Genomic DNA, 17,106 nt, shown 5'->3' with positions numbered 1-17,106 from the left:
ATTGCACTAGTAGTTTATGATAAGTAGTCCGGACAAGCTTTTGTGTATCTGGCAACACACAGAAAAAAAACACCTTTTTATCAAAGGGCCATAACTCAGATAAAAATCATTCAACCGGAAAACCCGTGCAATATGCGCAAGGACTTGAGCTACAGATCAATCCTGTAAAGTTTCATTGAAATTGCATTAGTGGTATAAGAGAAGTAGTCCGGACAAACTTTAAAAATAAAAAATATTAAAGGGCCATAACTCTTACAAAAATCATTGAACCGGAAAATGCTGACAATATGCACAACAAGACTTGGTACTGATCATTCCTGTAAAGTTTGGATGAAATTGCACCAGTAGTTTATGAGGAGTAATCCGGACAAGCTTTTGTGTATCTGGCAACACACAGAAAAAAACACCATTTTATCAAAGGGCAATAACTCGGATAAAAATCATTCAACCGGAAAACCTGTGCAATATGCGCAAGGACTTGAGCTACAGATCAATCCTGTAAAGTTTCATTGAAATTGCATTAGTGGTATAAGAGAAATAGACAGGACAAACTTTTAAAATAAAAATTATTAAAGGGCCATAACTCTTACAAAAATCATTGAACCGGAAAATGCTGACAATATGCACAACTAGACTTGGTACTGGTCATTCCTGTTTGGATGAAATTGCACCAGCAGTTAATGAGGAGTAGTCTGGACAAGTTTTGTGACGGACGGACGGACAGACGGACGTTCTAACAGGAGAGTAATTATGTGGCTACTCTATTGTTCTCTCTATTGTTCTTTTTAGCCACACAAAAGAAAATAGCCACATAAAAGCATTACGGAATGAATGACATCAAAGAGAAAGAACAGTTACCTATTGTCCCTCTAGCCACATAATTACTCTCCTGTGAGTGCGGACAGACAGACAGACGGACAGACAGAGAAGTGATCCCTATATGTCGCCACTACTCCGTAGAGGCGACACAATAAGCCAACTGGCCAACAATGCTTTTGTATCTAAATGGTCTTAACTGGATGGTATGGAATTCTGTCAATGGATTTTTTGTAATAATGACATAAATATATGATTTTAACACTACACTTATTGATCAATCAGCTGTTAACTGGATGCCAACATAAGATTGCTTATATATGTAGTTGAAAGTTGCTTCATTCCTTATGTTCTGGCCTAGGTGTTTGTTTTATTTTTTGGTTGGGTTAAAGTCACACCAACACAGTATAGGTCATATGGTGACTTTTCAGCTTTACTGATGGAGGAAGACCTCCAGTGCCTTCCTGTACATTATTTCAGGCACCAACAGGCACCAGAGTTTGACCATTGACATTCCGTGAGTTGGCTTGACAGCTTCCTCACATGAAACATCCGAAGTCCCTGTTGGGATTCGAACCCACAGCATTAGGGGCAAGTGGTTTGAAGTCAACAATCTTAACCACTCAGACTCAGACATCCCTTCCAGTTAGTTGCAAGATTGTAATAATGCAAAAAAATAGCACCAGAGGGCAATTGGGATTCTTACCAAATCTAACTGAATAGCCTTTTACTGATAACATATTGAAAATTATGACCAATTTATATTGATAAGTACAATTATTTCATACTGTAATTAGTACATATAATTATGTCTTACTATGGTAAAGATTAAATGTATATAGAAAATAAAGATAGGGTAGGACAGGGGCTGGCAAAAATAACCACAAACACAATGGCTATGTTATGCCATTGTGTGAACTATTAAAAGTGTTAAAATATTTCACAGTAAGAATCCATTCAATATTTTAAACAAGCTATAAAGTATATATTTCCCTACGCCATCACATACCTTGGTCTAGTTTATGGAAATAAAACAGAATGAAAAGAGTTTAATAACATAATCACATTTAGTACTATAATGTCAAATCTGTCCATCTTGAAATGATTTCTGTTCAGATTTTAATATTTGAAACTTAAAAAATCTATGCATTGTTATAAAGGCAAAAATACTGGTCAATCAATGTTCCCATCCCAAGAAAGTTGTTTTGAAAAAAGCTACAGGATGGCAATACTATCTGGATACATGTAATCTACTTTCAGCTTTAATGGCCTTGATCTGGTCTACCTAAAATCCAAACTTTATTCTGAATTTTCAAGAATCTCATATCAATTCTATTTTTTTTTATCATTTATACAGGCATAAAAGCTGATTAATCTTCTGATAATGTCCACTTTGTCAAGACTGCATGAAAGTAAGGTAGCTGTTGCAATAACTTATAACATTTAAGGTAGCCCTTTCATTTTTCTGTAGTTTTGATTATTGCATTTTCTCACAAGTTTCTGTTATTTTCATATAAAAGTTGTATCTATAATGCAATAGATATTATAGTAATTAACTGATCATGTTCAATATGGACAGGTTTGTTGACTTATTTTAATCCCATACATCACCCAACTTGGTAAATATTTGTACATATCAAGGTACAACATTTTTTAATAACATGATTATGGAACAATGCTGTTAACTTAAACTAAATGAAGCATAAATAATTAACATTTAAATAACTGTGAACAAAAATTATAATAATCAACAGTGCCTTATTAAATAAAAATTAAAAGAATATAAAGAATGGTTTTAATGATGTTTTGAATAATTATTATGTAGAAGCAAAAGTAGATTTAAAAAGCTTATCCATTAAAATATGTTTGTTTCAAAACTTTAATGTGTTTTTTTTTGTAATTAACCCCTAAATTGTTTCACAGAATTAAATTACAGCTTCTTTCCAACACATGGTGGTTTGAGCATTTTTGAATTAAGGAGTCATCAAAAATACAATTAAACCAAAAATTCATCCATTAATTTTCATAGAACAAGGTGATCAAAAGATAATCAATACATGTCTTGCTCTATGATTTATACATGTCTTCCTTTTAAGAGCTTTCTTTAAGCCATAATTTCAGTTTTTCATAATTGTAAACAGTTATGGTGATGCTGAAGTTCATTCCACCAACAATCATGTGTGGGTTAGAAGCTTTAAGCCTTTTAAACCTTTTTTTGTCAAAAGCCACTATCTCAAACTGAAAATTACAACAAGTAAATCAGAAACAAACAGTATTTCATGGCTTAATACAACATGTTACCATGACAACCATTTCAAACCTGACACTCACCTGGAAGAGTTCAAATGCTGCAAGGAGTTCCCCTCCTGAATCTTTGCCACGCTTAATCTCATACCACTGTAGCACTGGTGACCGGGCATCCCCTGGGTCCAGTTTTACCATTGGATGAGCTTTAGCTCTTCCTAAGAACTCAGGTTCACCCTGAAAAAAATGATATTTAATTTCATGATTATTGAATATTCAGTTACCTGTCTCAAATACATTATCTGGTCAATATTTCTAAGGTTCAGTTTTACACTTGTTTAACTTAAATGTGCACAAATGAAACTCAGTTTTAAATCTCACCTTCTTTCTTTTGTCCCCCAGTCAAATTCTTAAAGCAATGAGCCACCATCATGAGAAAAAACCAACACTTAACCATCTTTTGTTGCTTTTTTAATTGACATATTTACTTTTTGAAGATATTCATTTTTTTGTCTCTTTTAAATAATAAAAAGCAATTGAAAAATTTATGTTCAGCACCTCAAGAGTATTTTATATTCATTTTTAACATTAAAATGAACATCTTTTTACATCATCATTATGGTCATGCTTGTGGTCAATATATAGTGTTACAGAAGACTGTAATAATATCCAATATATTATTCATTTCTCATATCTTTAAAGACACATCATATAGTGAGAACATCATATAGTGACTTTCTAGATTTACTGGTGGAGGACGTCTCAGATTCCACTCAATGCATTGTTTAAGGCACATGTTAGCGCCAAAGTAGAACCTCTGACCTTCTGTAAGCTCAGCTTCCTTACATAAAATATTCCAAAGTCCTTGATGGGATTTGAACCCACAGTGGTGAGGGCCAAGTAATGCATAGAAAGTGACCTTTGTTAATTACTCAGTACAAAATTAAGACATTCTTGCAATAATTATCTAACAATCTTAATCATGTTGCAATTAAAATTACATTAATAGCAGTGTAGTCAAAAAGACTCCACCCAACATGCATACTTACAAAGGTATCATGGTCAAACAGCTCTATATAGATATCTGGTGGTTGGGCCTCGATCGTACGTGGATTACCGTGTATCTCAAACTCTTCAAAGATCAGGGTTTGATCCCATGTTGGACATAAACTCTTCTTAATGTTCTCTGTACGTAAACTCTGAGTGAGGAACGACACGCGAGCAAACGGGTCCGACATGCCCGAGTCGTCCATGGCAAGAATATCACGAGCTTGATAAATGTAGGCTCGTAGCTGGTACTTAAACGTATCTGTATTAAATTATCATAACACAATTTTTATAATTAACACATATCTATAGGTAGGTATAAAAGGTAGAAAAAAATCAAGAAATAAAACAACAAAATCACACACTTTAAATTCCACTGCTAATGAATTACTTTGATTTTAATTGCTTTCACTCTTTTTTCTTTCAAGTCATTCAGTATCATATAAAACATTTCTTACTCACAACTTTGTGAACATATCAATTACATGTATAATCATTTCAAATAAAAGAAGTTAAGTATAAAAGAATCTTGTTTATGCAGGTAATAAAATTCAAAATTTCACCAGGTTACATAATTATAAATAAGTCCTATATATAACATAAAAACAACAACTTACTTTTAAATTGCAGGAACATTCTAGGAGCAGACATCTGTGAGATCTCTTCACTTTCATCATCACTGTCCTGTAAAAATATAGGTCACATGGTTTATATATACATGTACATTCATTTCACCTTACCTTTACCTGCTGGAACAGAAAACAATCAGCCTTTGCCAGCAGTATAGAGCCAGGCCAGTCTGCATATCTGTACAAAATGACCAGGTTCTATATTGTAAGAAGCTTAATGTTTGTATTTTGTTATTGAAATCTTTTTAAAACTTTGAATAGCCTATTCCAAATTCAAAGCAGGGTAAATCCATTAAAAAATTTCAGCAGGTTAAAGACTAGTAATTCCTACATGCGTTATCGTACACTTTTGTGCAAACAAAAGCTATCAATAAATGAAGTTGGTGGTAAAACACTTATATGGAAACAACAGAATGTTGTGAAATGATTTTGTCCTTTTTTATTTTAAGCTGCTACAATTTCTCTTGATCTCATTGTGTAAATTGGAATCCTCCCTTTTTTAATTCAATGGAAACAAGATATGAAATAAATGTAGTACAGGAATATAATTATGATACAAATGATATTGTGGCTAAATAACAACACAAAACACCATCATAAAAGCTGATTGTTATGAAAATTGGAATTACATATGTCATTGAAAAGTATGAATTATTAATAATACATGAAATTGATGAAAATAAGAATGAAATAACAAATAAAACATTATAAAAAAATAATATTGCATATTTTCACATAACAGAAAAGTTATGCCATGGCAACATATCAAAAGCAAGTTAAAAGTTTACCAATGTCTACAATAAACAATGAGAGTGACTCAGCCATTCAACAGAAGTACACTTCATTCACAATCATGCCTATTTTATTACAATTAAAGGCGTGTCAAGAAATATCATGCAACCTATTTCAATTGTTTAAATAACTTAAACTGTTTTGTTATCTATAAACAGAACTTCTATATTCTATTCTTCAAGTGTTCAATTCCTAATTACAATATAATAACATGCTTTCTTATAACATAAATAACTCAATGAACATGTAAAAAAATATGTTTCATGCAAAAGTATAAAAATTAGGATATTAAACTTTACATAATTATGATGCAAAAAAAATGGAAATTTATATAAAGAAAGAATAACTAAAAAGAATCATTTGTGTATTCCTTAATGAGGCTTTGTTATATATTCATAATGAATTAATTGTTTTGTTTTTACTCGGTCTTGACTTATTTTGGAAAAAGCAAAACAGTACAACTGTGAGCAACAAGATAAGTTACCATATATACAACTAAATGAAACCATTTGAAATTTTATGTAAAAAAAAAACAATAGAATTTAAAGTTTTTTCCTTACAAATCTTTCCTAATAAGTCAAAAGATATTGTTTTTGCTGTAGAACTTGATTTTCAGATTTTGATTTTCTGATTTCAAAACGGATTTTTTTTCTTTTATTTGAAAGAATTAAAAAACAAACCTGGATAACTATTTTAATCTGAACAGTAAATTTGTAAAGTTTTTAACCAGTAATGATATTAAAATTGGATTAAATAAAATGTTCTAGCATCTAAACATATCTCAAACTACTTACAAGTTTCATGAATGAGAAGCTACCCTGTTTCAATATTGCATTATAAGGCAGTTAGAAAACAAAATGGAAAGGACAGTCATAACTGGTAACACCCCTGAATGTCGCTCAGACAAAGCATAAAATATAATTATATTTATCATATTCAGAGGAATCATCTATTTTTAGCTTTTGTGACCTTGAACATGACCCATTTAAGGGTTGAGGTCAATGATAAGTATTGTGACATGTGATATGTATGATAGTATATGAGTCTATAAAAGAAAGTGTTAAGACAGATAAAGAAGGGCTGAGGTATAATATCTAAAGATGAGAATGACTCTTTTAAAGTTCAATGGTTAATTTTAATAAATACAACTTCAAAATTAAGTCATTTCAGTGGTTTCCAAAAAGGTCATGAGTTACCTGGTTTCATCAAACCATCAGAAATCAGTAAAATTTATAAACACTGCAATAAAAGTAGTGCAAGAATTTTCATAATAAAGTGAGCTATGACATGGCAAATCAATGAATGCAATCAGAAATGAATGTGCAAGAATTAAGATCTTCATGGGCTACATATCACAGCAATTAAACATAGACAGACAAAAATTCATGTGCAAGAATTATGTCTACAAAGCAAGGAACACAGTCAGACAACTTATAATTAGCAAGAATTCAGTCATTTTTGTGACTGTATCACGGTTGAAGGTAGTGAGAATTAGAATCATTTGAGAACAAGTGAGATTAAATCTAGTGAGAACAAGAATCAGTCAGTATGTTTCTGTTTAAATACTGAGAAGGATTATTAATATGTATAATGATGATGAATTTTCAAATTTGAAATTAAAAATATTTTACAAATGCTATCTAGATTTTTCTTGGTATCATCTTTGGTATTAAAATACATAATTATATGAGTCATTATTATGGCTTATGAGATTGTATTCAGGTATGTTACACAACACAGCATATTATTTTATATTATAATTGTCATTTATATCCAGATACACTACTAGACATTATTTAGTATTTAATGAATAAAAAAGTTGCAGAGAATATTAGTGCTGACATTAACTTTGTTCATTCTAGAAAGACTGACATCAGAATCTTAAACAACATTAAACTGAATATGAAATTTTCTCATATGACACTCTTATAATTTCTACAATCATAGCAAACAATGTTCTACAAACTGACTGTAGGACTTAACAACCCAAACGTTATATTCACTTGCAAACACCCTATAACTATCCAAATTCACTAACAGACATCTTTAGCAAACTACATTCACTAACAGCTAATTTCCTCTGAACAATACAAAATATCCATTTTCTAGTATCAGTACCAGTAGTCTCTACTATAATTGGTAGTCACAACATTCCAATATTGGTAGTCACTATATCCCAATATTGGTAGTCACAATATTTCAATATTGGTAGTCACAAAATTCCAATATTAGTAGTCATGATATTCCAATATTGGTAGTCACAATATTAGAATATTGGTAGTCATAATATTCTAGAGCTTGAAGTCATAATAGTCTGTAACTAGTAGTCAAAATATTTCAGAAATGGTAGTCAAAACAATCCAGAACTGGAAGTCAAAATATTCCAGAACTGGTAGTCAAAACAATCTAGAACTGGAAGTCATGATAGTCCATAGCTAGTAGCCAAAACATTACAGAACTGGTAGTAAAAATATTCTAGAAATGTACATGTGGTAGTCATAATAGTCCAAACATCCAGAACTGGTAGTCAAAATATTCTAGAACTGGTACATGTGGTAGTCATAATAGTCCAAACATACCAGAACTGGTAGTCAAAACATTCTAGAACTGGTAGTCATAATATTCCAGAACTGGTACATGTGGTAGTCATAATAGTCCAAACATTCCAGAACTTGTAGTCAAAACATTCTAGAACTGGTAGTCATAATATTCCAGAACTGGTACATGTGGTAGTCATAATAGTCCAAACATTCCAGAACTGGTAGTCAAAATATTCTAGAACTGGTAGTCATAATAGCCCATTACTAGTAGCCAAAACAATCCAGAAAAGGTTGTCAAAATATTCCAGAACTGGTACATGTGGTAGTCATAATAGTCCAAACATTCCAAAACTGGTAGTCAAAATATTCTAGAACTGGTAGTCATAATAGCCCATAACTAGTAGCCAAAACAATCCAGAAAAAGTTGTCAAAATATTCCAGAACTGGTAGTTAAAACCTTCTAAAACTGGTAGTCAAAACATTCCAGAACTGGTAGTTAAAACCTTCTAGAACTTGTAGTCAAAATATTCTAGAACTGGAAGCCACAAAGAGTCTCAATATTCTATATGTGGCAATAATACATAGGGACTTCAATGCTGCAAACCAAATAGCGTAACTTGCTATAGTGATTCTAACACATAATATTATACCATTATCATATTAGTAAATTAGAAATTCTATACAAGACTAGTGAAATGTTAAACACAAATTATTTTATCATTTTAAGTAAAAACAAAATTCCCATCATCATGATACACATTTAGCACATTCATTATTCACAAAAATGCTTTTTAAAAGTTAGCAAAAAATCAAACAGAAAAACTAAAATAATAACCTTCTTTTTTGACTTTGACTGTTCAAAAAATAAAAACAAAGTAGTACATAAAACATGATAATTATAACTGCATGCAGAATGTATGTCATATTTATACTTGAATAAAGCAGTGTAAAAAGTGATATTATTAGCATTATTATTACTAATAGCATTAAAATGAAACAAGCATGAAAACTGAAATAAAATTTCACATATCTTCACCTTAGTGCAGTAGTGTATACCCGCCTTATATAATTTAATAATAGTTAACGGGCATAACTGTACTAAGGTGACAATATATATTACTATAATGAATGCTCAAATCTTAGCAAAAGTGACATTTTCCTGGGTAAAAAAGTAACCAGAGTCCACATCTGGCACACATCAAAATTACATAAAAGGGAAATTGGATTTATTCTCACATTAAAGTATGATAATTTTACTAAATGAATGCATTATGACAGATGAAAATGAAAAATTTAATTTCTACTCAAGTTCTTAAACTTCATTATTATTTATCTATTAAACTACTTATATAGTATATAGTTTGTATATATTAGATTACTGCTAATATTTTTGTGTATATTGGATTATATATACTTTCTCTACTAGCTAAAATTACAATGAATGTATATTTTAATGTAATATAATCATACATAATAAATTATACTAGTATGTACAAGATAAATATATATGTAAATAAAGTAAAGTACATACATCAGCTTCCTGCATACTGAAGAAGCAAGGTGCACCAGGATCAACGTTCACCATCTTGCGGTGCCAGCGTCGACGTCGCACAAGGTCCATCTTCCTCTCTATATGGTGAAACTTCATGTTAAACAAGGGAGCATACTCCCATCCCTCTGTGGCCGCCTGTTTATGTTTCTCCTAAAAATAAATTATGAATGTGCTATTAAGTTAAAATAACATATAAATATATATAGGATTTCAAAAAAGTTGGCATTTCATGAAATAATAGCAAATGTATTTTTTATCACAATATGATATCATAAAAAAATTGGAAAATTGTCATGTGACCTGGCAACTTAAAATAATGTAACTAAATGACTTCACACAAATATGACATTATACAGGCCAAGAAAATTTCAAATAAACATGTTCTTGAAACGCATCGGCAGAATCCTATGAAAACTTTGGATACACCACTTTTCATACACCAAAATATAATATATTTACTGATATATTTCTTTAAAAATTGCTATCTACATTAACAACAATATTAAAGATATCAACCATAAAATATGACAAATTTTCAACCATAATATCATTCTATGTAAAAACCTTGGTGAGAGCATCTTGTACGATAGATACAATTTTTTTTTTTTTTGCTAATGACAGATTTTTCACCTTTAAGTCTCAAAATACAACAGACTTGATAAGAATGATCGTGAACTTCAAAAAAAATTAAAACATAAACTTAAAAAAATATCAACAAAGAATTGATGCAGTTAGATAATGCACACACATACAAACAAAAGATATCCTCTTGTCTATGGCAGTCCTTGACATAATTGAATTTTTCCATGAAAACATTTTGTTCAAACCTTGAGACACATTTGTACATTTAATCAATGTGCAATAAAGAGTAAACACACACACATAACAAAACATTAATTGAAATGTTTCATCGAATCAAGTTACAAATTTGTTTATTTTTTTATATTTTTTTAGGTCAGCTTTCATCACACAAACACAGTATAGGTCATGGAAGACCTCAGGTGCCCTTCCCTGCATTATTTCAGGTGCAAACGGGCACCAGAGTAGAACTGACAACGTTCCTAAATATAGCAGGATAACTTCCTCACATGAAAGACTCCAAAGTCCTTGTTGGGATCCGAACCCTCAGCAGAGAGGGCCAAGTGGTTTGAAGTCAACAACCTTAATCACTCTGCCACAGACACCCCCAGTTGAGTTTAAACAAACATTTATATTTACAGACTGTAAAACAAAACCTGAAATAATTCATCAGGTGAAACTGAACATCGTTCTCGCTTTGACTTTATAAGGGAACATGTATCTTTAAAATGAGTCTTTCCATTTAGTATGAAATGTGTTCCTAAAGGCACAATTTAAAGGACCAGGGAATAAACCAAACTTCAAGGGCTTAATTATAAACTGTTGTATCTCAATTATTATTCCATGCCAAGTTACAACCTCTGCACATCCTGCTCTCAACATAAAAGCCATGCAGCTTAATAACTTAAATTGAGGACTTAACACCAAGACAAGTGATCACATCTTATAACAAAACACACAAATTTACATAGTTTCCCATGCTAATATACTTACCAAATAATCCTGAAGTATAAAGTTACTACTATAATATTTCAGGTAAGATAAAAGAGATAAAGAATTTCTGATAAATTAGACATGGTATCATTAAAGAGATGTTGTGGCTGAAATGTGCTCTGGTATATTCAATGTGGCTCCCTGTCGTGATCTGGATTGTAAACTACCAACACCATCATCAAGAGATGACATCATATTATGGAAGAGCAGGACAAAGAAACTAGGTTATATTTTAAAGGTGACAATATTTCAGAAAATGATAATTAGAAAATTTCAGATCATGATATCATGGCCGGGCTATATTTCAGAAAATAACAGTACATGTTAATAATGTATGAACTAATGAATAGGAATAATATTTAAGAAAATGCAATACAGAAATTTATCAAATAATCAAATCAGGAAACTTTTAAAATTAAAAAAAAAACAACAGGAAGCTATTTTTCAGGTTATGAAAGTTTCGGCTATATTTCAGACAATGAAATTAGATAACAGTTACAGAATTTGAAGAAATAATTCTAATGGTAATGAAAATCATGAAATATTTCAGATGATAAATGATAGTCAAAGAAGGACCCTTAATGAATAAAATAAATACATGTATTGAATATCAAAGGAAGAATGGTTTTGGCTATGAGAATATTGATGTGCCACACTACACCACTGTATCATTCACTCCTTGTTTGATCAAAGATTGGGATGTTTAAATTTTTTTGTACTTATACATTTTATATCTATGACTACATTGTGAATCAACGTAATATCTACTCATACTTAATGGTGTAATGAAGAAATATTTTTTACCTTTTCTTTCTTTTGTTTCATATTTTCTACAAGTCGTCTAGATCTAACCCATCTACGACGTCTACACAGATGATATCTCCTCTCTGTAGATCCCCAGCCTCCCATTGTAGCCTCAACACAGTACTCAAATCCTACATTATGTACAAAATAAATGTTTATCTCAATGATAACTTGAAATGTGTCCATAGGACACGGATGCCCCCACACGCCACTGTTCTGTCAATCTTATGACTCTAGGTCAAATATTTTTTGGATTGCATGTGCCACAAGTTGAAAACTAAAAATCAACAAAGGGCCATTATTCTGTTAAATTTTGTCGCAGCAAAAATTCCTTCCTTTACTATCATCTACACATTAAGGTTGTTCATCCCTGTAAGTTTAAGCAAAATCTGCCATCCGGTTTAAGAGGAGTTGCGTTCACAAAATTTCTACATAGTATATAGTGAAAAAATCAACAAAGGGCCATAATTCTGTTAAATTTGGTCGCAGCAAAAATTCCTTCCTTTACTACCATCTACACATTAAGGTTGTTCATCCCTGGAAGTTTAAGCAAAATCTGCCATCTGGTTTAAGAGGAGTAACTGTTGCGTTCACAAAATTTCTACATAGTATATAGTGAATAAAACAACAAAGGGCCATAATTCTGTTAAATTTGGTCGCAGCAAAAATTCCTTCCTTTACTACCATCTACACATTAAGGTAGTTCATCCCTAGAAGTTTAAGCAAAATCTTCCATCCGGTTTAAGAGGAGTTACGTTCACAAGATTTCGGGACGTAGGGACAGACGTACGGACGGACGTTTTGTTTGTTTTTTGGGTTTTTCGTCACATCGACACAGTATAGGTCATATTGCGACGTTCCAGCTTTACTGGTGGAGGAAGACCTCAGGTGCCCTTCCGTGCATTATTTCAGGCACAAACGGGTACCTGAGTAGAACCACCGACGTTCCGTAAGCTAGCTGGATAGCTTCCTCACATGAAAGAATCCAAAGTCCCTGTCGGGATTCCAACCCACAGAGGTGAGGGGCAAGTGGTTTGAAGTCAACGACCTTAACCACTCGGCCACGGACGGATTTACGGACGGACGGACAAGTGCAACGCTATATGCTCCCACTTTGTGGGGGTATAAAAACAAAATCCCTTTAATGTATTTTTAATGTATTTAATAATTTTATGAAAACATGGATAAATTTATCAGTTATCAAAGCTTGAATTAATTCTTCACATTTTCAAGCAAATTTATGATAATTTCTATAAAACTGCCTGCTAAGCTGTTCATAACTTTACTGGTGGAGGAAGACCTTGTGTGCCTCTCTGTGCCTTATTTCAGGCACAAAAGGGCATCCGAGTTGAACCACCGATGTTCCTTCAGCCAGCTGGAAAGCTTCCTCACATGAAAGAATCTAAAGTCCCTGGTGGGATTTCAACCCACAGCAAGTGATATGAAGTCAGTATTGTTAATCATTTGGCCATGTACACCCCCATCCTCATTTTAATTAGCACTGGTAGATGGACGTAGATTGCCTTGTCTATACCCTTACTATGAACATACCTTCTTCATCAACAGCTCTGCCCAGATCTATCTGCCAGTCATCCTCCCATACCCAACCAGCTGGTAACTCCATCTCTCCTTTAGAGGGTGACGGGTCACCTTTCTGTAAATACAGCACACAAATCTTGAATTCTGTAGTTAACTTATAAAAACATTGAATAAAGTAAAATTTATTGTGTCCGAATACAATACTTTAGTTGTTGTTGTGGGGTTTTTTTTATTTACAATATGTGAAAATGTCTAAAAAGAATGTTTGTTTCTTTCATGATTTATTTTTGTTACCCAACGTTCCTTTGCATGAATAGCACTGGGATATTCTAAATAAATAAGCTTCTTATAGTATGCAGAAGCAATTTACCCCCACAAAAACTGACAACAAAAATTTAACCACACTTTAATTATAATCAGCAGAAAAATAACCAACCATTTCCAGTCATCTAACTAGAACAAAAAGAACTTACAACATTTGACCAAGGTCTGGTTGACTCTACCCAGTTGGTTCCAGGCAGTCTCATCTGACACTCGTATACATCATCAATAAATGTTCGGTGCCCGGCATCTTTGTCATATAACATACTGAAATTTAAAATGCAAAACAATTAAAAGTCTAACTTTAAAATAAACATGAAAACTTAAAACTACTGGTAGACCGATCTATTACATTAATAAAGAAAATCTGTTCATGAAACAAAACAGTGCCTGTCTGTTCAAATAAATATAACAAAATTTTAGTGAAATTTCCTGAGATTTGAAAATCTGACCTTTCAGGTTAAGGTCATCTTGGGGTCAAGGTTATATTTTCATAACAGGAAGAAAATCTAGCTATAGAAGCCAAGGTGAATGTTGTCAGTAAGGATATAAGATGGTAACAAAACATCTGATTTGACAATCAATACTGAGGTATAAAAATTTAAAATTAAAACTTTGAAGTGAGATTTGGCCATATCTCCAACAACTACTTGGTTGGTCAACTAACTAGATTATAATCTTCTGGTGAAGTTTTAGAATTTACCTTCAGTTAATAGATGAAGTATTTTCATCATAAATATATATAAATAAATACCTCAATTCAGGGTTAATATACCATTCACCTTCCCATTGCCAGCCGGGTGGGGGTACAAACTTCTCTTTTGTTAATTTTACCTGAAAATTTTCACACAAGTTTTTTAAAGAAATCCATACCAAACTTATATTCAACAAAAATCAAAATTTAAATCATTGATATCTTTTTTTAATATAACTATTTATATCAAAAACCTCAGTATTTGTATTCAGTTTATGCTACCTGAAAAATTAAATGTGTAATTAGAATTTCTTTAACTAAATAATTATTACTCATCTATGGGTACTGAAGCAGTTGCTTTAACAATATTAGAGTTTATATAATATGAAACCTTTGTATGACTTATTTGCAACAGAAAAGTAAATTCATAAATTACAAATGTGTCTATAGGACAGACAAGCCCCCACATTTCACTATTTCGACAGCATGATGTGAAAGGGTCTTAACTCCTTCTTTATTCAATACGAGTTACAACCCTTTCACACCAAGCCCTCGAAAATTTAAGTTAGTCAATGGACAGACAGCGTAAAAGCGGGACAGACATACAATGGAAAATCAATATTTCCTTAACAGTAGGCATAAAAAAAGATAATAAATTTTTTACATTAACATTGAAATTTTCTCACTAAAATATTTTTTCACTTACCTTTCCCTGAGAGTCAGAGAATTTTGGTCTACTCATCATTGGTCCCCTGTTGGTCCAGTTACCCAGAATGCTCACTTGGTTCTCATACTGAAAAATCAATTACAAATATTAGTTGTCTTGGCTAGAAAAACTTTTTTTACTTACTACCACAATCACTCTGGCAAGATTGTGTCTTATTATAATAGTTTTATTGGTATTCTGAGAAATAATTTTCTCTATATATTTAAATTATGAAATGAAATTACAGTATGATCAACAAAGTTTTTTCACTGCAGTGCAGCCAATACTCTCACAATTACTGAACTTATTAAATAATTTCAACACTTGTATGTGTAAGTCAGATATTTCTCGGTATATCATAAGTAATGCTAAAATAGTTAAAATATGAACTTTACAGTCACCCAAAATGTCAATAGAGAAAAACTTTCTCTCTAAAAATTTTTGAACATAAATGAAAAGACTGGTGAAACCAATGTGCAATGTATTACATTCAAGCGCAGCACCATTAATATGAAGATACTGTATTAAAATATCAGACATCCATGATATTCTAGAATAAATTCTAAACTCTTCTTATTTAAACAACCAGATGCTATGAAATCAAAGAGAACTTGAATAGTAAATTGTTTCAACTTTTTTACTATCTACATCATTTACAATATACGTCAACAAATAATCAATGGAACTTACAGTTTCAGCAAACACTGCCATTTCACCTTCTTTCTGCATCTGGTGCCATGCTTCCTCCTCCGACTGCAGACCGAGCCAAAGTTTGATCCTTAATAGAGCTGGAACATCGTGCTTCTTCTCTTCCTTGTGACCAGGATACTGTGCAAGACAAAACAAAAGTATCAGTTTTGGTTGTAACAATATTACAATTAAATTTATTTATTTCGCTTTCAATATCATCATACATGTGAACTCTCACACATTTAGCGAGAGACTCCCACTTTCTGCAGATTTTTCTTAAAATAAGATGTATTTTCACAAATTAAAGAAATCTCCCTGTCAGAACTTTCTTCTTTGTTTATTGCAAATTCTAAAATCTCCCACTTTTTGATGAAAAATCTCCCACTTAATGATCATCGAAAAAAGTTCATATGTATCTTTTCATTTGTACTGTTATAAACAATCTTTTGTTTAGTCCGGAATTAATTTTTAATTTGTGATTTTTGCTTAGATGTATTAATATCATTAAAAAACAGATGTGTAACAAAGAGAATGGTCAATGGTAAAATGAATATACAAAATTTTATAAAGAGTTTAGTAACTTAAACCATTTGTCAGACAAATCTATAACTAAAGCTGATGCCATTTTGAATGTACTTTGGGCCGGTGGCCTTATCGTCACCTTAGGGCAATAACAGAATAAGTCCTTCTATATTTAATAGCAGTTAATCAGTTATTGCACTAAGGTGACGTTTTATTGCAACATTGTTGATGTCAGACAAATTAATGAGAAAAAGAACAAATCATAAGAAGAATGATAGTTAAGTTTGTATAAAGAATAACTTATATCTGCAAATAATTCACTAAAACCAGTCAGTAGAAGATCAAAAGTACATCAGTGGTTAGCATGTCCACCAAGCCAGCCCAAAAAAAGGCCTATAATTCTACTAGCTAAGTATTTGTTTAACCTGATACTGTTCTATACAATATTGACCTATTACTTTATGTTTGATATTTAACAATGACATCTGTTCTTGCCTGGGCTTAAATTTAGTTTAACTAAAACATCATAGTAAACAAAAATCTGGAAGAAGGGTGATCCCTCGGCAGCATTTAAATCACAAGAAAATTACACGAAAATTGTAGACTATGTTTGATTCAGACTGTACAGGATGAATAAT

The 17,106-nt window shown here is 31.9% G+C and overlaps 1 protein-coding gene across 7 annotated transcripts in view; it reads right to left on the bottom strand.

Annotated features, from left to right (window-relative positions):
• The window catches only part of LOC132717753 (dysferlin-like), a 90,065-nt gene that overhangs the window by 31,262 nt on the left and 41,697 nt on the right, over positions 1-17,106 (bottom strand). For 5 of the 7 annotated variants that reach the window (XM_060701315.1, XM_060701314.1, XM_060701313.1 and 2 more), the window contains 11 exons: positions 15,947-16,084; positions 15,257-15,343; positions 14,611-14,690; positions 14,009-14,123; positions 13,548-13,650; positions 11,997-12,127; positions 9,600-9,770; positions 8,904-8,921; positions 4,725-4,791; positions 4,110-4,369; positions 3,148-3,297 (listed from right to left, as the gene is read on the bottom strand). In XM_060701315.1, the coding sequence (XP_060557298.1) occupies positions 3,148-3,297; positions 4,110-4,369; positions 4,725-4,791; positions 8,904-8,921; positions 9,600-9,770; positions 11,997-12,127; positions 13,548-13,650; positions 14,009-14,123; positions 14,611-14,690; positions 15,257-15,343; positions 15,947-16,084 (1,320 nt within the window). The remainder of the gene's footprint in view (positions 1-3,147; positions 3,298-4,109; positions 4,370-4,724; positions 4,792-8,903; positions 8,922-9,599; positions 9,771-11,996; positions 12,128-13,547; positions 13,651-14,008; positions 14,124-14,610; positions 14,691-15,256; positions 15,344-15,946; positions 16,085-17,106) is intronic. The other 2 variants (XM_060701317.1, XM_060701319.1) reach the window with 1 other exon arrangement.

This window comes from Ruditapes philippinarum, unplaced genomic scaffold, assembly GCF_026571515.1.
Source record: "Ruditapes philippinarum isolate M1 unplaced genomic scaffold, ASM2657151v2 ctg439_1_1_1_1, whole genome shotgun sequence".
Lineage (NCBI taxonomy): Eukaryota > Metazoa > Mollusca > Bivalvia > Venerida > Veneridae > Ruditapes > Ruditapes philippinarum.
The sequence above is the reverse complement of the archived record's forward strand: the minus strand, read 5'-3'. Positions and strand labels throughout refer to the sequence as shown.